Source organism: Vidua chalybeata, chromosome 15 (assembly GCF_026979565.1).
Source record: "Vidua chalybeata isolate OUT-0048 chromosome 15, bVidCha1 merged haplotype, whole genome shotgun sequence".
In the NCBI taxonomy this organism is placed as follows: Eukaryota; Metazoa; Chordata; class Aves; order Passeriformes; family Viduidae; genus Vidua; species Vidua chalybeata.
In genome coordinates, this window is record NC_071544.1 from 15832189 (window position 1) to 15857493 (window position 25305).

Sequence of the window (25305 nt, forward strand, 5' to 3'; positions counted from 1 at the left end):
AATTCCAATTTTCTCCCTGTTCCCGTGATTGAAATACATGGCTGAATCTTGGAAGCTCAACTGCAGCTTGTACAGGAGCTGTAATAACAATATTCACAGTAGTGGCACTTGCAGCAGGAGTTTTGTTTGATTTCTTTTACTTTCCCCCTGAGTCTTTGTTGTTTTTTTTTTATTATTTATTCTGCTCTATAGAGATTTTGATCTTTCCCTTATTAAATAGAAATGGTTATCCCCACTCAGTCACTCACTCACTTATCTAGTAATAGCTAGAACCCTTTTAATTCAAGTGATTTGATTCCTGAGTTTTTCTGATTCAAGTAAACACACAGAGTATTACTGGGAAACTGGCAATAGAATTGCATGGTTAAATTATCCCCTGACTCAATCCTGCACAGCACTGGATCCTTTCAATATATTTCACAAGTACTCAGTGCTGACCTCTAACACCACAGTGGTTTCTCTCCTGTGGTAGCTCAATTTCACAACTCTGAATACACTTTTTTTTTTTTTAAGGAAAGTTATCCAAAGGTTTTACAAAATGTTCTTCAGCCTTTGGGAATGAGTCAATTTAATGCCAGGCTATCATTCCATTTCAAAGAGCTGAAGGATTTGAGGCAACACAATCTGCTTTCTGAAGCATGTGAGATGAATACTGCTGTGGGTTTGTTACAAATCAAGCTGTGGAGTTTGGGTACAGAGCTCAACTTTCCCAAAGTTCAGCTGTGGCCCTTGGTTTGTCAGCTGGATTTCCTTTAACCCCCCATTCCAAGGAATGCCTGCATCAGGAAAAGATGGTAAGGGGGACATTGCTGCCAGGAAAGGTTCCTGTGATCCACTGGTTTTAAAATGGGAAGGAAGTCCATTGGAAGGAATTCCCATTAAAATGGGAATGGAGCTCCACTGTAAAGCAGTAGAAGATGAGCTGCAGTTTAATTACTATTTTCCTATTGGAAATGGGTGAGAACATAGGGAATAAAATCCAGGCATTAAAAGGGGAAAATGGGAAGCTCTGGAAATGCCTTCTGAAATCCAGAGTCACCTTGGGGCTGGTGCAAGGTGCAGCCTCTGCCTGGCAGCACCACACAAATCCCACCCACCACCTGCAAGAAAACCCACGGGAGCCATTCTCAGTCACATCGAACTTTATTTTAATCCCGTCAGAAAAGTTCAAGAATTACACCAAAAAATACTTCAGTCTCTGCTACCTACTGACAAAAAATACACCACAAAATTATAAACTGTTCAGTGGTTTTGCTGGAGTTGGGGTTGTTGGTGGACGGGGTGGTTTGTACATTTTGAGTGAGAAATGAATTTACAGGTGGAAAGGGAAGGGAGGAGAGGGAGTCAGACAATGGTGTTTGGCACTACAGTTTTAGCTACACTATACAGTTATTTATCATGATGCCTGCAGGACTGAGGAGTTCTGCCCTCACACACTGCCCAGAGTCTCTGACATGGAGGACAAAACTGCCCAATGCGAGGGAAGAAGGGGCCAGTTCCTAATTTCCATCCCAGTCTAGCCAAAAATCTGAAAAAGCAGCTCAGTCCAAGGTGAACCTTGCCCTGCCTGTGCACTCTGCTCTTGCAGCTCTGGAAAAAGAGAATCCTTGGGGGGTTTTTAAATCCCAGCAGCCTGCACTAATCTCAGGTGCCATTTGTTACTCTGGGCAGGACTGGATTAAGCTTGGGGTCTGCTCTGGGTTTGCAAGCAGAGATTTGATTTGTACCTCTCTCGAGTGACCTGGAATGACAGGAAATGCTGAAGGAGCTGAAGCTGAAGGAGGGAAGCAGGAGCATCCCATTTCATGGGAAAATCAGGGGCTGAAAAGTTAGAGGCTCAATACTATCAGAATTTTTGAGATGCTCTTCTGATCACAATGGCATTTCTTAGAGTTTTGGTGACCCTCAGGAGAGAGGTCCCAAAGGATGAAGCCTCATGGAAATTGCCAAAGCTCATGCAGGGAATCTATGCCAGAAGCAGAAGGAGAGTTCTGACTCTGAGCCCTGTGCTCAAAAGTTTATTCAAGATTTCACTACAGCAGCCTCTGCCTGCTCCCATCCTGCTCCATCTCCAAGCTGCAGCCTGGATTTCAGCCTCAGAGCCTGGCCAGGACCAGCAGCACTCTGGTGGCTCATCAGGAATGCCAGGAACTTTCTGGATTTCCTTGGGGCTCTGCGCAGGGTTTGTGTTTGCACGTGAGCATGTCTGGGGAAGGAGGGGATGCTTGTATTTCTCTTTCAGTGAATGAACACTGACACTGGATTCAATCTGACAGCAAAGTATCACCCCTTTGGCAAACCAAACAGCACCACAATGTCTTTGTACCAGGTTCTCTCTACCCCTGCTGAAAGGATTCCAGTTCTTCCTTCACTGCGTGTGGAGCCTCTGTCACAGCTTTTCAGCACTGACAAAACTTGGTGGGATTCTCTTTGCTGCTTTTATCCTCTCTGGCTGTTTACCTAACTTGCTTTTTTTGTTTTTTAATTTATTTTTCTAACAAATAGTTAAGCAATGATTTAAAAATATTTTTACATCGTTAAGGTACAGTCAACATCAAACATGCCTTTGTACAAGAGCTCAACTCGGTTACAAATCAACGAGAACAACGCACAAAAAGAAATATCCATGAAGCTGATCCTGCACTTGGCTTGGATTCCCTCCTGCCCCGCTGGCAGCAGGGCTCGCTCAGGTGTTGTCCCCCCTCCCTCCTGCTCCAGCTCGTTCCCTTTAATGACCTTCTGTCTTGGCAGCCTTGTTGTCGTGGCTGGCCGAGCCCGAGGGCAGCCAGGGGGACACGGCCCGGGAGCTGGTCTGCTTGGCCATGCTGTAGTGGCTGATGACGGTGTAGAACCTGCCCCGGGAGTTGGAATCCTGTGCCGAGTAGTAGGCGTCCAGCGAGGCGGGGATGCAGCGCTTGTGCTGGGAGGGGAAAGCAGAAGGAGAAGCAGAGTGATGCCACGGCTCTCAGGGCTCCTGTTTGCACCCACACTGCTGCAGCTGCCCTGGGAGAGCACCAAGCCGGGCTTGGCCCTCCAAAGGTTGCTGTTGGCAACCCCGATGGCTGCAGATCTTAGAGATCCGGGGCTGTGGGATGAGGCAGGGACCTGGCTGGGCTGGCTGGGCAGCTCTGCTCACCTGCTGCTCCCAGGCCAGAATTCATCCCCACACAGGCAGAGGCAGCAAAAGCTGCTTTGTGCTGCTCTGTTACAGAGTGTTGCCCTGACCTGTGAGATGAGCACTTGGCTGGGGATGGCACAGGAGGCACAGCCCAATGGGGCAGCTCTTTTCACAAGTTCAGGTTTGGATTTAATTCTGAAATTCACTCTATGAAGGGACCTCAAGCTCATTTCATTCCAAGCCCCTGTCATGGGCAGGGACACTTTCCACTATAGCAGGTGGCTCCAAGCCCTGTCCAACCTGGCCTTGGGCACTTCCAGGGATCCAGGGGCAGCCATGGCCCTGTGGCACAGCCTCTCCACCCTCACCAGGAAGGATTTCTTCCCAATATCCAACTAAACCTTCTCTCTGTCACTTTGAAACCATTCCCCCTTGTCCTCCCTTGTAAAGAATCTCTCTCCATCTTTCTCGTAGCTCCTTCAGGTACTGGAGGCCACAATTAGGTCACCCCAAAGCCTTTTCTTTTCCAGTCTGAACAATCCCAATTCTCCCTTTTTATATAACCTAAGAGAATAATTCATAATGATTAATACACCGACATCTTGCTCTATTTTCCAGCTCACATATTATCCCCAGTGTGGTCAAGACTCCTGTGAATTTATGAGTTTATTCACAGCGAGAAGTCAGTGAATTATTTTGCAAAATATATTTTTTTTTATCTCAGCAGACCAGGCAAACAGTTCTGTGAATATTCAATACGAAATCACTGGGTTTTAGCAATTGTAACATGGGTTTGTTCTTGATAAAGGCTCAAGAGCACCTAGAAGTGAACTACTTGGGCAAATTTGGATTTCTTTCACAAAGGACAGAGTGTCAGCACTGCAGCAGTTCGCTTTGCATTACAATATACGCCAGTAAACATCAGTTACTTGGGAGTGTGGGAAGCAAATGCAGGATCCCAGCTGCAATAAATCCATTCACAAATATGAGGGATTGTTGCTGAACATCTGTCTGTAGTGTTCACCAAATGCTAATCCCAACAATTACACTGTAACAGTAGCTGATGGAGTCAGATGCATGTCCACATTTCCCAGAACACTTTTTCAATTTCAACACATTCCTGCCAAATGTTCTGTTTGGCCTGGTCAAAATAAAAAAAGCAGCCTGGGCTGTAACCATGCAGGCAATTAGAGCCTGTCATTAGCTCAGGCAATTCATCCTTCTGAAGTTCCTTACCTTATAAACAAATCCATCTGGGCAACTGTGGTCGTAAGTGAAGGCTTTGTACACCACAAGGAACACTATGCAGGCAAGGAATGCAAGAGCCAGGCTTATGAGGATGGTGACCTAGAAAAGAGGGATAATGTTACTGTACATATGTTAAAATGGCATATGAGCAGCCTCATAATTAAATGACTTATAGGAACAGACATTCTAACAGACTGCAGCCTTCACTCCACCGTGCAGTACTTAACTAAGCATGGTAATTGACTGAATGCTGGATCCAATATCCTGGATTCCCACATCATTCCCATCCCCCCACGGACTTTCAGCATTCCTGTGTTTAACCCCTTGCAAATGCATAGATTTTGCTGTAGTATTTGGTGTTCCCAGCTCTGGCCCAGCAGGACCCAGGAGCAGCCAGGATTCCCATTCCAGGTCTGATGTGTGTGGACGAAGTGGCCAGGGCAGATCCCACTTTTCTGGGAGCAGGGAGGAGCAATGAAGTCTTTGTAGCTCACAACCCTTTGTGCCTCCTGGGCAATTCCACCAGGACAAATTGTGCCCTGCAGGAGAAAGGGAATCCCTCTCCATTTCTCCAAGCTGTAAAAGGACAATATCCTGACTACTGACAAACCCCACAGCATGTCCAAGAGCGGATGCTGGTGCTGGAGGTACCAGACACAATTTCCTCTTTGGGGCTCAAATACTGCCCCTCCCCTCACTGCCCAGCAGGTCACCCTCTGTTTCTTTCCTGGAGCTCCCTTCTCTCCAGCTTTTCCAGGTCCCTGCTAAATAGTTCATCCAACAGCAAGTTTTCTGTCCCTACTCCATGTCTGGATGGAGGCCCTGATCACTGATTTTTGCTGAGCTGTCTCTTCCTCAAGGACTGAGCAAGGAGCTGTAAAACACTCCCATCCTCCCTCTTCCCAAAGCTTTCTTGGTCCCATAATTTCACAAATGCAGCATAAATGGCTCTGGATTCCAAGTGCCTAAATTAGAGCTGGCTGCACCAGGATTTTGCAGGATCTCTGCATCCTATCTATCTATAGAAGATTTAACTTGCAGAGGTGATGATAGGAAGTGGGAAAACTGATAATTCCTAAAGCAGAGGGGACAGGCTTGTCAGGAACAGCAGCTAATAAACAGCAAGCTGGCTATAGCTCAAAATTAACCAATATAATCTTATTTTTACAACAGTAATATTATGTAATATTAGTAATGTATCAGTAAATATTATTAATTGCTAAATATTGGTTCACATTGAAATCTGCTCTGATTCTCCCCTTCAATCATTCCAGCAGCTGCAATTCTGGGATTTGCAATCCTGCAGGGATTCAAGGGGCCACTGGAATTGCTGGTAGGGCAGGAAAAGCCTTCCCAGCAATCCCCCAGAAAGATGAACTGCCTGCTGAGGGTTCCTACACAGCATACTGGATTACTCCTGGAAGATCCAGAGCTACAATTCTGGTGGTTAAGACAAAAGTGTGAAAGTAAATTTGTATCCTTGGTGTCAAAACTTACCCATCACATCCAGAACTCAGGCAAGAGAGAGCTGTGGAGACTTATCTAGCAGGAGAGATTCCTGAATTCATTGTTAAATCAGAATATTTTAGAATAAAAGGTAAAAAGGTGAGACTGGGGCTAAGAGGCTTTGCCAAGGACAAAGAGTTCTCTGAAGCCCGCACCTGCCTTTTAATGTTCCTGCTTGGATTAACCTCTCCTTGGGGCCTCATCTGCTGCAAAATGGGTCAATGAAGCCAAAGGCAGCAACAGAGGGAGCAGAATTTACTGCTGGATCTAGGAGAACACTGTTAGGGAGTCCTGGAGTGCTGCAGAGGGATCTGGCACTAAAGGAGTGCAGTTGTATGCACCCCTGCACCAGTCTGACAAAGAAAATTTGGGATCCACCTCTTCTCAGAGCCCCCTCAGAGGGGTGGAGAGAAATATTTCAGAGCAGCTTTATGGCAGCTCTTGGGTTCCCAGCCTGGGGGAGTCTGTCCCTTTTCATGGTGATAAAGGCTCAGCTGGATTCAAGGCAGATGCAAATGGAATTTGACAAGATTTGTGTCCCCAGAAGAAGTTGTATTACACATGAAAAAAAGAAATTAAGTCCTTTTGGAATAGTAAAAAAGAGAGACTTCCTGGATTAAATATGCTCTACTTTTTCCAGCAGGAGACCTGGGAAAAACAGATCCCTCCCCATAAAGAGCCACCACAATCCTGATGACAGGTCAGTGTGGAGGAGCATTTCCCCTGCAGTCCATCACCTCCTCCCCATTTAAAAGGGGAGCCTGCTAGGCCTGGTACTCCCTCTAATTCCAGTGTAGGTACTAAAGCACAATGACAGTGGCACAAGTGTCCTTTGAGGTTAATTTGAAGGTTAATGTACATCTTGTTCTAGCAAAGCCAATGCTGAGGGGCAGCCCTGGCTAGAAATTCAGAAATAAAAAAAGCCCAGCTCTCCAGTCTGGCTACTGTGCCCCAAATTAAATGTACAATGAGAAAAGAAACATTGCTTGAAACTCAGCCTTCAGAAGAGAAAGAACTGAGCTGTCTGGAGTGAGAATAAATGTCTCTTCATGGCTCTTCTGCTAAATCCCACGTGCATGCACATCCTATGGAAATAACCATTAAAACTGCAATTTGAGGGGTTCTTTCCTCTCATCCACCCACTGAGTCCCTAAAAATAACAAATTCCCCTCTGCTGACACCCAGTTGATCATGGCCCTGTGCTGAGCTCTCCCCTCCCTCCAGGCTGTAACTGAGCTAGTTTTCACCCTCCTGCCTTTCCTGTACTCACAGAATTGCTGTGACAATATTACACCTGCTGATAAATGGTGGAAAATTGCTCCAGATGAAATGTCATGCAAGATGTGAAAACCCAAAGGAAAGGGAAGAGAAATCCACCCCCGGATATTATGCCATGCCAGAGCTAAGATCCACCTCTCCAACTATTCCAGAGCATACAAAGCTTCATTAACATTCAAACACCAAAGAATCACAGAGCTGCAATACCTAATAAACCTCCACTTTTTTTTTTTTATGATTAACACGAACCTTGGCAGTCTCTAAGCAATATAAACACTCACAGAGGGGAAATAAAATTTAGTGAGCAGATAAAACCTAGAAGTGCTGCAGGCATGAATCTGTCACATGTGACTGCTTGAGTGGGTGAAAGAAGGAGGGGATTTGCCTGCCCTCTCCTCAAAACCTCACATGATTCCCAAAGGTTCCCTTAAGAGGGAACAGAGAAGAGAGAACATCATTACCACACCAAAACATTCCCCCCCATCCTCCAAAAAATGTGGGAAGAAGCCCTTAACATCCATGAAGGATGATGTCAAGCTCCCATCAACAGCAGCACGCTTGGGGTGGTTCCCCCCTTGTCCCAGAGATAAAGAACATTTTTTGCATTTTCACACAGCACAGATGAATAAAAGGATCCATCCTCGTCAGGCAGCAGGACATCAGGTGCCAGCAGGTTTTGTGCCAGGCAGAGGATGCCTAATTGCAGTGGTGTTCCAGCTAACCTGGCTTTCATGCAGCCCATGGAAGCATCCTCCCTGCTCTCTTTGATTTCAGCAGCTGCCCAGGATCTCCTTTTTCATCAAAAATTCCCTTTTTCCCTTTCTCACTCCAGTACAAAGCCTTATTTAAAAGGCAGCCAGAGAACAATGGCACATCCAAACAGCAGGGCATTTATTTAACAGCTTTTTCCATTGCAAGGTTTTTACAGTTTTATTTATTCATATAATATATAATCATGGAATTGCTTGGCTTGGAAGGGACCTCAAAGATCATCTCATTCCACAGGCAGGGACACCTTCCACTGTCCCAGGCTGCTCCAACCCTGTCCAACCTGGCCTGGGACACTGCCAGGGCTCCAGGGGCAGCCACAGCTGCTCTGGGCACCCTGTGCCAGGGCCCCACCACCCTCACAAGGAAGAATTTCTTGCCAGCATCCAACCTAAATTTCCCCTTACTCAGAGTGGGTGGCACCTCTTAGATACCAGGCATGATTTTATTCCTAGATTTCTGGTAAATCAGTGTTTGACTCTGGACACTTTTCTCCCTGCTTATACACTTGAACCAGGAGCAGAGGCAAGAAGACGCCAACCAAGAAAAGCCCTGCTGCCTACAGGAAAAGCAGCCAGGCCCAGAGAAGAGACAAAGATCATTTGTCACAGAAAAATTCCTACAAAATTCTGCACCATTCTCCTACTCTCTGCAGCTGTAATGTGAATTAGGGGTCTCAGAAGCCTCTGCTGCCTATTTTTGTTCCTGCACTCTTCTCAGCCCCTTCACAAAATTTTAGTTTATCAGGAAAGGATCCCACTGCTGCTGCCATGTCTGGTTGTACAAGATATCTTCAGTGTTGCTGGGTACTGGGAAATTTTCTGACCTTTAATAGGCAATTCAGCTGAAGAAGTCCTCTTGGTTTAGAATTTTCTCTTTGTAGAAGAAGAAAGGCAAAGAACAAGGCAAAATTTGTTATGAACAAAACTGGCAGAAATTCTGTCAAGGTTATTTCAGAGAGGAGCTTAAGAGCTGCGCTTGGAGAGGCAGCAAAGCTTTTCCTACAGTTTATGGCAATTCCATTACACCTTGAAAACCCATCAGTCCCTGACAACCCAGTTAACTCGCAGAAAAAAAAATCACAAAATCATCTAAGGGCATCCAAATACATCCATGCACTCCTGAATCCATTATAAGGATTTCTTCTTGACAATGAAAAATTCAGGAGGGCAATTTTTTCCCCTTCATGCCATAACTTGTTCCAGCTGATAATGAAATGGAAGATTGACACCATCAGATTTCCACATGGAAGGTACAGTTAAAGGATCAGGAGCTCCTGGATCCAGCTAGCCCGGTGGCCTCCGTGTATTCCAAGATGGAATCCAAGTGCAAACACCCAAATCTGGGTTGTTATTGCAAGGAAACTCTGGTGTGTCAGCAGGGAGGGAGTCACAGGCTGCCAGGACACTGAGATGGATCAGGTATGATGAGGTACCCCCCAAACACACCCCAGGAAGAGCTGCCTGACTTCAAACTCTGCCAAAGAACTGCTGTGGTGCCTTGCCCAGCACCCAGACACCCTGATCTACCCTGGCAGTGAAAATGATCTGACTGCACTTCTTCAAAAATGTCATTTCACTCCCCACTGTTAAAAATATTTTTGTAATAAGTTGCTGATTTTGCTGATCTTCTGGCAACAGCTTTGCCTCTGAAATTTTGAAAGGCTAACTGCAAAAAAAAGTGACACAATTGGGTCTTCAGATTTGCTTAGTACTGCTCAAGGAGATGTAGGATTTGTTCTTTATTATTACAGCAGAGCTTTATTCCAGATGGTGTCCAGATTCTTCAGAAGCATTGTTTAGGAGAGGCTTTGTAAGAGGAAAATGTCCTTAGTCATGTCTCTACATTTTCAGGGCTATGGGAAAATACTCCTCTAGTGCTGCAAGGTTTCTTAATGAAGGTTTAAGGTGGATGGGATTTTTTGGTCCTTTAACTTTTACATTTCATAACCATAAACCAATCTGGCCCCAGTTCTCATAGGAACAGATAAGGATGGGATCGTCCTGGGGGCCAGGAACTTCTCCCATCTGCTCCTGGGCTGATCCCCAGTGGGCAGCAGCAAAGGGGGTTGTGCCCCTGTGCCCCCTCAGGTGAGTCCCACCTGCAGAGCTGGCCCAGCACAGCAAGGAGCTGGAGCTGCTGGAGAGAGCCCAGAGGAGGCACCAGGGGATCAGAGGGATGGAGCAGCTCTGCTGGGAGAGCTGGGAGTGTTCACCTGCAGAGGAGAAGCTTTGGGGTGACACAACTGTGGCCTTGCAGTGCCTAAAGGGGCTACAAGGAAGATGGAGAGAGACTTTACAAGGGATGGAGTGACAGGACAGGGGGGAATGGCTTCAAATTGACAGATAGTAGGGTTAGATTGGATATTAGGAAAAAAAAATTTACTGTGAGGGTGGAGAGGCCCTGGCACAGGGTGCCCAGAGCAGCTGTGGCTGCCCCTGAATCCCTGGCAGTGGCCAAGGCCAGGTTGGACAGGGCTGGGAGCAGCCTGGGACAGTGGGAGGTGTCCCCGCCCATGGCAGGGGGTGACACTGGATGATTTTTAAGGTCCCTTCCAAGCCAAACTATTCTGGGATTCTCTGCTCCACTATTCCATGGGTTCCTTTCAGCCCACACAGCCCAGCAATCAAAGCCCAGAACACTCACAGATTGCAGAGAGGCTCATTTATCCCAGTACCCCAAAGCCTCAGAAGAGTCCACTTGAACCAGCACTGGCTGTCTCTGAGCCAATTTTCCCTCCCAGCCATGTCCCCCTGGGCTGTACCCATCTCTGCAAACCCCAGCCCACTGTGACAACACCAGAGAACCTCTCCAAGTCTGCAAATCTTAAAAAGAAACATCACTTTTCCAGGATAGCCAGCAGCAATTCCTCTGCTCTGCGCCTCCTAAAGCTGTGAGAGCAGCACGAGTGTGGAAGGAGCACACCGTGTTTCTAAGCAATTTGTCAAATAATTAAATTATGCACACAATAACTAGCTGGCTCAATTATATTAGCCAGTCTCCATCATGTAATATAATTTCTAGTGGCTGTTTAGGCACTAATAGCCTCAGATCTTTTTAACAGTGTCTGGTGCCAGCTGCGGGCTGCGTGACATCTCCCTGTGCCAAGTCAAACCCCTTGGATGGAAAATTCATGGCTCTGTTTCCAAGCCCCCGTTCCTTATGGAAGTTCTAAATGCCATTTTAAATAAAGCTGCTTCACCAATGAATATCAGTGAATTTCCATTTAGGTAAATAAAAAGTGCTGTTGGGTTTGCTTTCTCTTTTCTGCTATTTAATGCCATAAAAAATTCCTTCATCAAGCAGGCAGGTGTTGTAGATGTCAGTATAGTGAGATGGGGTGGTGTTGTTTCTAGGAACACCAAATAAATACGTGGCCATTTTGGCAGACCAGACAGGTTTTTAAAGGTGTTTTCCCCCTCCTCCTATAAGAATATTTTCTTTCTTTTTCAATTGTCAGAAGCCTTCCCACTGGAACGAGGTGATCTTTCAGGTCCTCCCAGCCCAGGCCATTCAATGATTCTGTGTCTGTTACGTCCAAAAGAAATGGAGCAGAGCCCCCACATTAAACAAGTGGGGTGACTCAAGAACTGCTCAGAAAGGAGCTTTTCTTCCCAAAGCCACATCCTGAGAACACCTGGCAGCCCATTTCAGGAGCTGAGCAATGCTGGAAGAGGCTTCCTTCCAGATCCCTAATTTGAGGTGTTTTTTCAATTAGTGGGACTGCAGCAGACAGAAACATCCTCTCCAAGCCTTCCTGACGTGCAGCCCTTCCCTGCTGCCCTGGCACAGCCTTGGCTGTGACATTTCCTCTGGTCACTCCACGTGGGACATGGCAATGGATGCCTCAGTTCATCACAGGCCCTTTTAAAATGCATTAACAGGAACATAAGATAAACCAAGTCATCAATAAATTGTCTCCTTGCCCGCCCTTTGCCTGCCAAGACTCAACCTCTGCACAGTCTCATGAATGCAAAATCGTCCCCTCTCACTCGTCCCTGATGTTGGATTTGGTGCAGGGAAAGCTCTGGGAGCCCTGAGCAAGAATGGATTCAGGGATTAGCTCATGGCAACACACCTGGAACTGCAGGTTGTGTTCCCTGCTCTGCTACTGCCTTTTCCTGACACCTGACATCCCTCCAAACCCAGCTCCTGAGCTCACTCCCCACTCAGACAACCCCAGCGTGAGCCACCCAAAGCTGCAAACATCTCAGTTCCCCAAATCTTGGCTTTTTCTGAGGCAAAACCACCCTAAGACCACCACCAAGGATCAGGCCACCACAGCCAAGGATCAGGCTGGCTCTAGGGAAAAGCTGAGGTGCATTTGCTTTGTGAAATTATCTTCTTCCAAAGGTCAGGCTTGCATGAATTAAAGCACCTCTGCTCAGTGCACTCTTGTGCCTGAAAAAAATACCACTTGGAAGTGTGTTCCTTCAAGAAGGGCAACAAATTCACTTGTTTTTCAGCATTTATGTCTCCCATCATGAGTAGGAAATAATATTTCTGCATTTATGTTTCAGTAACCCATTTCTCCTTAAAAACTTATTATGTGGGTGCTTTATAGGAGAACAAAGTGAGGACTTGGTGAGCAAAGTGTCCCCTGGGTAACTTAAGAATTAAAAGCCTTTCCATTTTGAATTAGAAAGATGAGGCTTTATTGCTGCAAATGACTTACAAGAGCTACTCTTTTAAAAGCAAACAACAGAAATGAGTAATCGAGGTGATTATGCTGCCTCCAAAGGCACCAGGCCAGTTCCATTAGCTGTGGATCCGACCCAACAGGCTTTAATGCATCTGCAAGTACCAACAAGAGGCAGCTCAGCTCTGGTTAACATTCAATCACAGCCCGTGCTGCTTTAGAGAGAGTGAAACATTGCATGGAGAAATTTGTGTCACTGAAGCTTTGCACTTCCTTGATTATTATTATTATTTTTTTAGCATTCAGTGGTCTGGCTACAAGACTCCAAATGCACTTCCCAACAGGCAATAAACTTTGCTGCGGTTTCACTCAGCTGAAAATTCTTTCCTGCTCCTCCATCCTGCTCGGTCTCTTTTGCTACAGTGGTCACACCAGCATTAAATATCTTTCATTTCACCTCAAATGCTGGCAGGAAGATTGCCCAACACACAGATTTCCTGTGGGGTGCCAGAGGTAAGTGCAGAGTGGTGTTAGAGACAGAGATGCAGTGTCAGAAATCCTCCAGGCCCAATGGGAACTGCAGTTACATCCTGGAATTAGCACCAGGAGTATCTCCATGTGGTCGCTTATGGAAATATTTTCAAGCATTCTGCTCCAAAGCCAAGGGTTAGTTGAGGTTTCTGCTCTGTAAATCTTTTTCCTTCAATATATTCTGGTTTGAAGAATGAACTTTCAGCAGGTGTACCCCACAAAAATTTAGGCATGTGAATACTCTCTGTGACTTCCACTTTTAGGGATTTTCTATAGAAGGATTCACTTTCTTCTTCTCTCAAAAAATCAATTAAATGGAAAAAAACCCAAACCAAGACTGAACAGATCTCCTCAGCTGATTATTCTGTTAGTGCTTACAGATGTCAAGAGTCGAGGTTTTTCCTGACTTTTTAAAAGAGTATCTATGTGTGTAAAGATAACATAAAACAAGAATGCACTGTAAGGAATGGTCCATTTCCTATTAAAAAAATGTATTTTGGGTTTTTTTTCTTTGCTTTGTTAAGTGGTCCCTAAGCCAGTAGAGAGCATTCTAGTTAAATCAAAATAGATTTTTCTTGTGTGTTTTAGACATGGACATGACATTTTTGGGCCCTGCCTGTACAAAACTATTAAGGAATTAGCTGAGAGTTCTTAAAAAAACCCCGGACTCCTACCCAGACAGGGGAAAACCTGCAGGGTTTATAGCAATACCTGGGGCTGTGATCAGACAGATCTGTTCCCTGGCAGCTGAGCCACAAATCCCCACTCAGTTCATCCTCACAGCTCCTGATTGTCACTGATGATCACAAACGGCTCCATCAATCTGCCTCATGCAGCCTGGGAGAGCCACTGGGACAGATGTGAGCTGTCCTCTTCTCAGAAATCCTCAGAAGAAGGATTTCTGAGCTCAGGCAGAAAGATGAGGAGCACCATTTCTCACCTGCTTGCGTGCACAACACGAGTGAGAGCCTGAAGCCACGCAGGTGTGAGGTTGCATCAAGGCCAGGCAGGGCTGGGCAGTGTTTTTTTTTGGGAAAAGAGAACCTGTGACCTTCTGAATGAACTGAAAATATTCAGCCTCCAAAGAGGCAGCTTTGGCTCCACGCTCAGATCATCCACCACAGTCTGGGGAACACTTAGGTGCAGTGAGAGCTGCCTGACATCCCTGCAGGAACTTGCCCACTGCATCCACAGGGAGGGGAGATTGTCTGGAAACTTCTGGGAACTCTTAAAGGAGGGAATATTCCTCCAAATCAACCCCTTCCTACTGACACTCTCTCTGAGTGCAAGGTTCCAGAGAAAACCCCGGTTCCAGCCCTGCTGCTGGTGCCAGTGCCTGCTCCCTGGGCCTGCCACATCTCTGCTTTTCCTCTGCTTTGTCCCTTGTTCACCTGGATCCTGAACACGGTGTCTGAGCCTAGCAGCAATTCCCAGCAGAGGGAGAAATCCCGGTGCACAGCCCCAGCACCACTCCCATTAGTCAGGGTAATGGGATCCTCCAGAGGCCACTCCACAGCTCAGATAACCGATGGGATGTGGCAGTTGCCATGGTAACGCTGGTACTGACAGCATTAAAAAGCAGAGGGAGTCCTTTCACCAGGAATTACTCCTGCCCCGTGGGAACTCAACAATTAAAGGAGACTTTAAAATGTATTTACCTGTGAATGGGTACAATGAAAAGCCCCAGTCGTTTTTCTGGGATTTCTTTGCAGGTTAGAGGAAGAACTATCAGCATAAAACAGTGTACAAGGGAAAGCAGAACATCCCAGGAGGAGTTTGCAGGATCCACAGCATGGATGGGAAGTTTGGGAAGGGAGAGCAGGAATGGAACATTTGGGACTTCGTATGTACAGAAAAGTGAGAATTCCCTGGGGATTTGATGGCTCACCTTCCAATGGGGGAACCAGGAGAGCATTTTCCATTTAGCAAAGCTGTTGCCAACAGGAAATTATTCCCCTGCCCCAGAAAAATCTTTGTTAATTAGGAGCTAAGCATTTCAGGTATTGGCTTGGGTTTTATCATGAGCAATTCTTGCATCACGGTCTGTTTTGTAGGGTGCAGTTGGAGACAAAGAGATTTTGCTCTAAATCTTTCACATTAAGTCAGAAGAAAAGAATTGTTCCAGTATGAGCATTTCAACAACATAAGCACTTGAATGGGTTCCACTACATTTTAAGGATCTGATGAAAAGTGTGGGCAAGAATTACATCCACTGGTTCCTGGATCTGCGTGTGCCAGAGCAGTTTCAGGGTGATCTAATGATAAGAAATAATTCTCATTGCACACTCAACGGGGACAGATGACACAGCCAGTGACTCTGAAAATGCATCTTGCCAAATTGCAGCAAGAAGAATGAAGTTCCCAGTCTTCATCAATACTTGCAGATGATTTCTTCAGGTAGATAAATTGCTTGCAAAAAACATCTTAAATATCTCGACTTCTCCCCCGTACACCCACTCCCAACTTGTTCTGTTAAAGACAAGTACTGAGTTTAATTATTCCAACTCTGCAAACATAAACTTTTTAAAGAAACTGATCCATGAAAAGGAAAGAACTGTAGAAGACTTGAGAAGTCAGATAACTATGGGAGGTAGCTATCACCCAGCTAATAGTCAATAAATCATTACCTTCCTGAAAATATTTAATAATTCTGTGGCAGTGGTGAGAAAGGGCTCAGACTGGTGTAACAAAGAGACCAGTTTGTGTAAAACCAGTAAGGGGCCAGCAGTTCCAGGTGTCCACCCAATGCTCTGTAGGCCTACACAGAAAGGCCACTCCAGCACCTCTTCTGGTGCCATCCAAATAAATCCAATGCTGCTGGATGATTTCTGGGCTATCTGGACTGGTTGGAAGAGAAAAGGAGTCAGTGGAAACCCTGTTCTCCATAAGTTACAAGACTTCATTTGGTGGGGAATCTGTCTGAAAAGCAAAAGGGATTCAATCTCTTTTCAGTACTGACAGAAATAAGGGCAGAATGATTTCTCACATATGAGAGATTGTGCAGTGGGGTATCACTGGTGAGAAGGAGCAGGAAGCCTCAGATGCAGAGGGTTAGAGCTGTCACCCCACAGAGGAATCAGACACATTTACAAACCCTCTCTAAGGCACCTCAGTGCTGTCACAGGATGGCAAAGCCCAGGAACAGGAGCTCCCTTCAAAGCTCACTCCAAAGGTAGAAGCAGTCTGGAGAAGGCAAGGTCTATAAATCACTGCCTGTCAGCTTAGAAAAATGTTCTCTTTGCTTCTCTGTGGAGGAGTAAAATGAGAAAAGGAATTTCTTTCTGTATGGATGGCTCAACCATAAGGTTATTTTAACATCATTTTCTCATAACCCATCTACACACAACTATTTAAACAGTTTTATAAAGGAGGTATGAGCTGACTCATGCAGCTGAAGAATCAGCCTAATTGGTCAAACTTCCAGGACACTGTGTGCTGAGCTGGAGAGAATCATAATCTCATCTATTAGGGGATGTGACAAGAGGCAGGAGCTATCTCAGATTCCTGGAAGAGCTGGTGTGAAATAAGAACCGTTGCCTAGGGACAGTCTCTTCTTTATGATAATTAAAGAGCTCAGATCTGGGCTATTCTGCATGGATGAAAAATATGCAAGCATAAGCTTAAATTCTGGCTTGGGCTTGTTCATGTGAGAAAGTTGTCTAATAATTCATTAGTTTCTTCAATAAAAGATACCCAAAAGGCAGGGAAAAGGGCATCTGTGGACTTGGCTGGCAGGTTCACATGGTCTCAAAACTTTTTCCAGATGTCTTGGTCTTCTGTAGCACAAAACCACAGAACTGCAGCCTCTTTTCTCAAGCAGCCAGCCCCAGGACAGCAGGAAATGGCCTCAGGCTGGGCCAGGGCAGGCTCAGGGTGGACAGCAGCAGGAATTTCCCCATGGAAAGGGTGCTCAGGCACTGGAACAGCCCAGGGAAGTTTGGAGTGCCCAAGGAAGTGTCCAAGGAAGGGCTGGAGGTGGCACTCGGTGCTCTGGGCTGGGGACAAGGTAGGGATGGGGCACAGCTTGGACTCGATGGTCTGGGAGGGCTTTCCCACCCTCAAAAGGACAAAAGAGAATATGATGATCACAGTTATATCTTCTTTCTTAAAGCTTTTAAAAATGTAGCTAAACTGAGATCATAAAAGTTAAGTATTTACTGCGGTTTCCTCTTACAAAAACCAAATGTAAGATGATTTCATCAGTACCAGATAATAGGGCAGCTTATAACCAGAGGGCAGAGTTTTTAATAACTTCACTAAAAATATACACTGGGACAAAAATGTGGTGCAATAAAAAGTACAAAAGGTAATAAATATTAGCTATTATCTCAGCTCATTTTGTCAGGAAATAATACTACAAATTTAATGGGATACATGGAAGCCTTATGAAAAGCAGGCAGGGAGAGGCTTAGAGTCTTATCCAGTATTAGAGCAGAGGCTGCCTGATGAATAAGTTGACATTGAAGAGCAGAGAATGAAAATCATATGGATTTTAGGGAAAGGAAATAGCTCAAAATTGAAACTGTGATGCTGCCAGGCTCTATAGGAAGAGGCCCAGCTCCCATCTCTGCCAGGGCTCCCAGCTATAGCTGTGAAATGGGAAAACTGCACCAAAACCAGGATGGGAAGAGGACAAATGCATGAAAGGAAAAGTTTGAATGCAACAGCAAGTTGGGAATATGAACAGGAAAAACAAGATACACAAGAGAAGGAGCAGATGAAATAAGATTTATCCATGAGCTATATATTAACTCGGTGTGTAAGGAGGAGATGCTCTTGAGTGCTTTTATAAACAAATCCAGATCTTTCCTGGTTTTACCCTGCCTTTCACACCCTTCAGGGCTGCAGGATTGAGTGTTAAATACCCAGTGAGGCACCGGGATTTACAACACCAACAAGGCCATTTACTGCTGGATAAAGCCAACACTTCAGTCCGGGAGACTCTCAATTTATTGTTGGTTCTCAGGCACATCGAGTCCGGTTCTGATTTGTGTGGGACACTGGAAATGTCTGCTGTGGTTTCCAAGACTGGGATTTAACCGTGGTTAATTCACTGTACTCTGGTACAATAGAGAGTTACCACTGGTGGTAAATAGTTACTACACACAAGCTCAGGGAAGAATTCAGTAAGTACCAACAGCAGGTAAAAAATTTCAGGTCAAACTGTGATGTCCATGGGAAAAATAAACCAGCCAAGAACCATAAACATTTATTCCCACAACTCTTAAGAATAAATGATGCTTTGGAAGGAGCAGGAATGTCACCAGGCACTGCCCACTTTCTCTGTTTTCTACTCAAAATTATTGATATTTCCTCTGGCTTTGAAAATGAGCAATCAGATCTCCCATTTCTATCACTGCCATGCTCTATGGTTTAGAAAAAGCACCAGGTCCTCCCAGTGCAAAGGGAGGAAAAACTGGCAGCTACTGGAAAAATTAGCATTTGGAGTCTAATTTTAGGAGGAACTGAGCCATTCTAATGTGCTGCAGTCAACAGGAACCGACAGCACTCAATAATTCATGAGTTTCTTTCCATGTTTGTGTAGAGCCTGTTGAAAATTTCCCAAGGAAACATTTTCCATCAGAAAATTCCAATTCCTGTGGAGCAACACTGCTTACAGGGAGGATATGCTTGGATACTTCTCTAATACCTTTTTTCCTATGCATTTTGAAGTAGTTTGAAATCTGCAGTAATACAATAATTATAACAAAGTATTTTAAATATGAAAAGGGTTGACTGGCTATGAGACAAAAGGAATTTTAAATGGCTAAACAAAATGTTTCAACCAATCTTCACTTGGTTTTTTAAAAATTCTTTTAACACCAGTGTTTGAGAAGAAAAAGGATTCAAACTTGGTCTATTTTCAGTTTGGGCTGGAATATAATTACATCATTTTCTTGGGAAAGAAAAGCATTTTCTACTTGAGATGTAGCTATGAAGGTATTTTCATGCCTGTCCTAAAAATACTCTTTACACTCATGCAGATAAGCCTCTCTTTGACCCTGGTGATGAGTGAAGTGTTAAATTTGTTATGTCTTTCCTGTCACTTTGATTCAGTTATTTTAAAATGAATGGAATTTGCATCAGAAGGCAGCAGAACAACCATTTCTTACCTTTAGTCTTTCTGTTACCCCATCAGTGAAACTGACTGTGAATTCAGCAATTTTGGGCACTCTGAGTTTTCCTTTGTTCTTCTGGTCAGGCTGATATTCTGTTCTTGTTTTCACAATTACCTGGAAAATAACAACACTTTTGAGGCTTCTGCCCACAGGAGAGATTTTTGAAGCTTTGTTATCAAAGCTTTTCTATAAAAACCATCCCCTGGACCTACACAAGCACCATAAATGAACACAAGCCATCACCCCCTCAGGAATAAGAGAGGCAGATAAATCTGCAGATACCCAGAACTAGGACAGTGAGCTTATCACACTGACCCTTAAAATAGCTGACAGCAAAATGTTTGACACTCACTTTTGTTTAGGAGTATTTAATTTTTATATCATGCTCATCAGGCAGAAGAACAGCCCATCCTAAAGAAGAGCTTCACTAATTAAAAGCTCTGTCCAAACAAGTTCCGCTGAAGCCAATTTAATTTTAAGGCCATTTGGTGTTTCATTCATTCAGGCTCCAGATGATCAATATTTATCTTGTATTATCACCTTGGCTTTTCCCCTAAGATCTGTGTCTGATTAATCCAGGTCCTACTAATCTTATAAAATGAGGTGGTTTACACCAGTGCAGAAGACCCTTCCACTTTCTGACTCTCCATTCTGTGCTGCAGCCTGGTGGAAATGAAAATCTCCAGGAGTGGAGGCTGCTCCAGATGAGAATGACAAGAGTGATCCTAAAGCTCTTAGTTAGAAACAAAACCGTGGTGAAGGATTGGAACAGATTAAGTGAAGCACAAGGTTGAGTTCCCAACTAATCAAGGACTTATTTCTAAATGGAGACAGCAAAGTCTGCTTTGGACCAAAGAGAACCCCAGGTACTTAATCCTCCTGCATTTAATGCATGTGGAAATCAGAGGCACCGAGGAGTCATAAGCCAATTTTCTGGATTCAAATGCAAATCATTAAAGACTGATGAATATTTACATCCTCCAGCAAATCCCTCTCGATAGTATTTATTACAGGAGCATTTGCAATATTAATACTTGGTGAGAAGAAGGGACAAAAAGCCACACAAATACGTTTCTATGAGCAGCTGGGAGCTCAGGATTGGTGATGACACAATGTTAGAGCTCTAGATACTAAAAACTTTAAACTTTCTGTACTGACAATCTCTGACTCCCAAGAGAACATCACATTTAACCTGAGGCTGTAAAAGAAATTTCCAAAATTGATTGACAACACTAAGATTACAAGTGTGTAGTTAATTAGAAGTGTATAATATCACAAGGTGAAAAACTTAGAATTTGAAGTTTTAGAATATAGTAATATATATGAAACAAGATAAAAATTTTAGGGTGGAGGCAAGTTCTTCTTTTTTACCTTCTTCCTTCTTCTTCATAAGTTTAAGTAATATTTTGAAATTAGACAGAAAAGTCTGCACTGTGGATTTCAAGTAATTAGTTGCTGAGTTAAAAGAAAAAATAAGTGTAATTTCTTAATTAGATAGTTTAGCCTTAAAAAACCTTATAACAAAAAACAGTTAACCATTTTATACCTCATTAATGAAAAACTGCAACAGTGCAACACAGAAGAGGAGAAATGATAAATGGGGACAAGCTTGGGCAGGTTTGGGGTGAATCCTGACCCTGCTCTGAACCAACTGTTGAATCAAACCCCATTTTGCCCTTGTGGGCAAAACAAAGCAAAGCTCCCTCTGCAGCCAAGGCAAAGTGGCCCAGGTCAGCTCTGAGCTCCAAACAAGCAATGACCTCATTTTCTCCCTCCAGAGGAGGCAAATGCAGCTGGCCAGCCTTCAGTCTTCTCCCTGGCCTTTCGTACACCCAGGACAGTAAATTATAGAGCATCAGCCAGCAGCACCTGCCAGCCAGTGTTCAGAAATTGCTCTCTTTCTGTTTTCAGACAATATCCAATTCTCCCAAATTCATGCTTCCTGCTTGATATAAATCTTAGCCACGGACAATTTTTTAAAATGTATATGAGAGCTTTTCCACAAACTGTAACACTGGGTCTTAATGAAAGACCATGGAGGCAGAATATAAGAAAAATAATCAAATTTAAAACTTTCCTTGTTTCTACCTATAATTTATTTTTTTTCATCATCAACACCAATTTTGTTATGGCTATTTTTTAACTGTTCCATTGCACCAATAAGCAAGAAAGTTTGAATCATGCTGTCTGCAAGGATACAGAGTCTGAAAATGAACCCACACAGCCCTTCCTTCACCAGGCATCAGATTCAGGTCCAGCAGCAATTCTATCACATCTGGGAATAAATAAGCCAGCTCAGGGCCCAGCCAGATCAGAAGGCACTTGAAACACAATTTGCTGACTGTGCCAGCAGTGAAATGAGTGTGCACAGAGCCAGAGTCACCCTGGGCAGTGCTTTGCAGAGGTATCAAAACGCTTTGGTAGAAGAGGGAAGAAGCACCTTTGCTAAAGGGCTTTTAGCAGGCAAAAGTTAAAAACCTGCTCTCCAGAAGTGTCTTTGTCAGACATCTGCTGGAATTACTCAGCAGCAGAAAGGGCAAGCAGTGAAGTCTCCTTTTTAGAGGAGAGCACAGAAATGAAATTACAAAGGTCAAACAGAAAACTGAAAACCTGCAGTGGGGGGGACCATTCAATATCGTGGCAGCAACGATAAAAACGCAATTTTGCTGAGGGCATGGGGTGTACATTGAGAAGAACAGAGCTCCTTCTTGCTCAGTCCCCCACAGGCTAAATAAATCAGCCTGAGCACGGATCCTACTCTTGCAGAGTTAAAAGTACAAATTTAGAAAAGGGATAATCAATCTTCTTTAGAAATCTTTCTGCATTTTTAGCCTTTTTTTTTTTTTTCCTGTTTTCATTTTCCAGCTTTCTGATTTGAGTTGGGTGGGAAAGATTTGCCTTCCCCCATTCCCTGCCATCACTCCTTTTTCACCTTCTTTTTCCATTTTGTCAGCGAGAAAAAAAAAAAAAAAAAATCCTGGCAGTGAAGTCTTCCAGAAATTCTACCCAAATTGCTGCTGAACATGGAGTAATAAAAGCTCGTTTATCAGCGGCTGCCCCCGAGCAGCTGCAGCCAGCCCGGATCCCACTGTTCCCATGCAAACAAGGAACATCCATCTCGCACCAGGACAGCTTTCCTGGGAGAGCTGCTGCCGCTCATTACAGCACCAGAATGATCCCCAGCCCCTCTCCGTGGCTGTTCCGCAGCGGTGCTGGCTTGGGAATTGCTCTGGACTGAAATCAGGGAAAGGGAGGGCAAAACTGGGGTTCTGGGGAGCTGCAATTCCAAGGAAACAGAAGGGAAAGAAATGCCATCTCCTTCCCTCCTCTGGGATGTTGGCACGTTGGAAAAGAATTGCTCTAAGGGGGAACTTCCAGATGGATTTAGCTCAGGGAATCTCCCTGCAGATTATCTTGCTCCTGTGATCCGTTCTTAAAGTTTTCACACCATTTCCCAGAGATACAGCACCTTCAAGCTGCAGGAAGGGAGCTGTTCTTGCATATGCAGTAAAGGGGACACCAATAAATTACCTGGGACTTTCTTCATTTTACATCCAAAATAAAGCTGTATGTTGAAAATTGCTTCCTAGATGGAGTTTGCAGAGTGAGAATATGAGAAGAGGGAAAAGGGTTATGGACCAGCAAAAAGACACATCTAATTATGGAAACCTCACTGCAGTCCTTGCAGCTTCCTCCTTAACCAGGTTTGTTTAGAATTTCAGCTAATTAACCACCAATTCAGCAAAGCACTTCAGCATGCAAGTAGTCCTAGTAACATCAGCAGGATGAGCCGGAGATTTCAAGTTAAGTGTGCATTTAAGGGCTTTGGCCTATTGGAGCTGGCTTCAGGCTCCTTCCCACAGCCACTTCCAACATGGATGCTTGGGGATCCTGGGGAATTCTTCATCAATTGCTCAGGGGCTCTGCACCAAGCATGACCCCAGCATCCCATATTACTCATGGAGGAGTACAGAAAAAAGACAAAAAAAAAAAAAGAATCTCAGTGATGTGCTGAATCCCATTTGGTGGCTGAGTCAGGAGTTCACACCAGGGTTGGTTCACTGCTTTCAATGCACTGTTTTCTCAGACCTTCATTAATGAGAGAGAATGGCAGCTCCAGCAGATTCTCCACATAAATGTCACATTTTTGGGATTAGGGGCTAGCAAAGGATGATGGGGTGGGAAGGCAATCAGACAACCTATGGAAAATGGCAGCTCCCTGCAGAATTGTCCCCCTCAGCCATCCCAGGTCAGCAGACTCAGCAACATCCCGTGCCTGGAAAGGTTTTGACATTCTGTTCTCTTCCTTGGATCTTCTGGTTCCTCATTCTGGTCCCTCAAACACTTCTGAAGAGCTCAGAGCAGCCTGCAGGGAATGGCCTGGAAATTGTGAAACCCCACCACAACAGGACCACAAGCCACATCCATCACCCTGCTCCACACAAGATGTTTCTAATGATGCTGTTTGCTAATACATTTATTGAGTTCCAAACCTAAATGCTCTTCTTATTCCAGGCTTCATGCCAGTGCCATGACTGGGATCAATAGGAAATCTTTCCTCAGCTTTAATGGATGCAGGACCATGCACCCTCTCTGTAGTGATGCTTTGGAAAATTATAGGTATGCTGAGGTGAGAAACAACAGATGAGAGTCTGCCTACACCAGCAGGAAATCCATCATCAACAACCTTGAGAAGGTAAACAGTGGGAGAGTGCTGGGAAATCCAGGGATTTGGGCTGCTGAAAGGGAAAAGAAAGCAAGCTTCTAACCAAGTGGGCTATATTAAAAGCATTTGCTGTGAGGAGGAAGGAGCAGAGTAGATGTGAAATGTGACAAATTGAAAAATATCCCATTAAGCATGGAACCTTGAAAAGGATTTTCCAGCAAAGGGATGAAGTAAGTGTTTCAGAAAATGAACTGATATGAATTCTGAGCCTTGTCTCCAACTGGCTAAATGTAACATCATTTATTGCCACTTTATATTTGCATTTGAGCTCTATGGTTTTCCCTGAAGAAATGAGTAATAATATTTAACATAACTGGCATTGTGAAAACTTTAAATTATTCATTTGGAAAAGGACATGCAGCCCTGCTGTAATTCCCACTCCACTGCCACGGTGCATGTAATATATTGTGGTTCAGGTGCTGCAAAGCGCAAACCATAAAAATTTAAAATACTACTTCCTGGGATTATTAATAATGAAGAGTCTCTCAGTCGGAGTAGCCGTCAGATTGACAGAAGTGATAAACAAAATGTGCTGCTGCTACCAAGGAGAAAGGTTCCCTCCAAGTTCAAAGCTGGACTTTGTAGTCCCACAAAATGGTTGTAACACCCCCACCCGTTTCCAGGAGGTTTAGTCAGGCTCACTTTTAAATGAAAATGAGACTCAGCTTCCTTCCTTTCCACACCTTTCTCCATTCCTTGCAGAATCAGAAGGGAAAATATCAAATCAAACTTCTCACTGGCACCAATGTCGTGGTTTCCTTTGCCTTTGTTACCCAACAAAGCATCAGCAGCTGAGCAGGACCTCAGGGTGCAGCAGGGGCCAGGTGACAGCAAAAGGTGCCCCCAACCTAAAGCTGGCACTAAACCTGCTGGGACTGGGGCAGGTTCACCCCTCGTGTGCTCCAAGCCAAGCAATGGCCAGAATCCACCACCTGCTCACACAATTCTCCAGCTTAAGCCTCACCCAGAGCCAGCTCCAAAGAGCAAATGAGATGTGCACATTGCCAACAGCAGCTGAAGTTAAAATGCTCAGCACTAAAAGAATAGAGGAAAAGAGATGGGAAAATCATGTTTCAGGGCTTAAAACAGTCTCTGGCCTTGCAGGCTTAGGATGAAACATTGATAGGCATGAGCAGCTCCATGCAGCATGTCCTGTACCTCCTCCTGACTGTTGCCCTGGCTACTGCCAGGAACTGGATAAAGTGGACAAATCTCAGATTACCTGGCAATCCCCATGCTGCAAATTCCCAGATTTTTAGAGAATTAGGTCTTTAAAGCTTCCCCAAATGGTTATGGCTATGTCCCATCCTACAGGAATGGCAGCTATGGCTGATATTAAAATTGGCATTTGGGATATAAGTAATGGCATCCT

At 44.6% G+C, this 25305-nt stretch overlaps 1 protein-coding gene across 1 annotated transcript in view; it reads right to left on the reverse strand.

Annotated features, from left to right (window-relative positions):
• Positions 1-1124: 1124 nt before the first annotated feature.
• NSG2 (neuronal vesicle trafficking associated 2) overlaps positions 1125-25305 on the reverse strand; it is a 31227-nt gene continuing 7046 nt past the window's right edge. The window contains exons 3-5 of the mRNA XM_053956970.1: positions 19202-19321; positions 4355-4465; positions 1125-2920 (exon numbers count right to left, since the gene is read on the reverse strand). Of these exons, the coding sequence (XP_053812945.1) occupies positions 2729-2920; positions 4355-4465; positions 19202-19321 (423 nt within the window). The 3' untranslated portion in view covers positions 1125-2728. The remainder of the gene's footprint in view (positions 2921-4354; positions 4466-19201; positions 19322-25305) is intronic.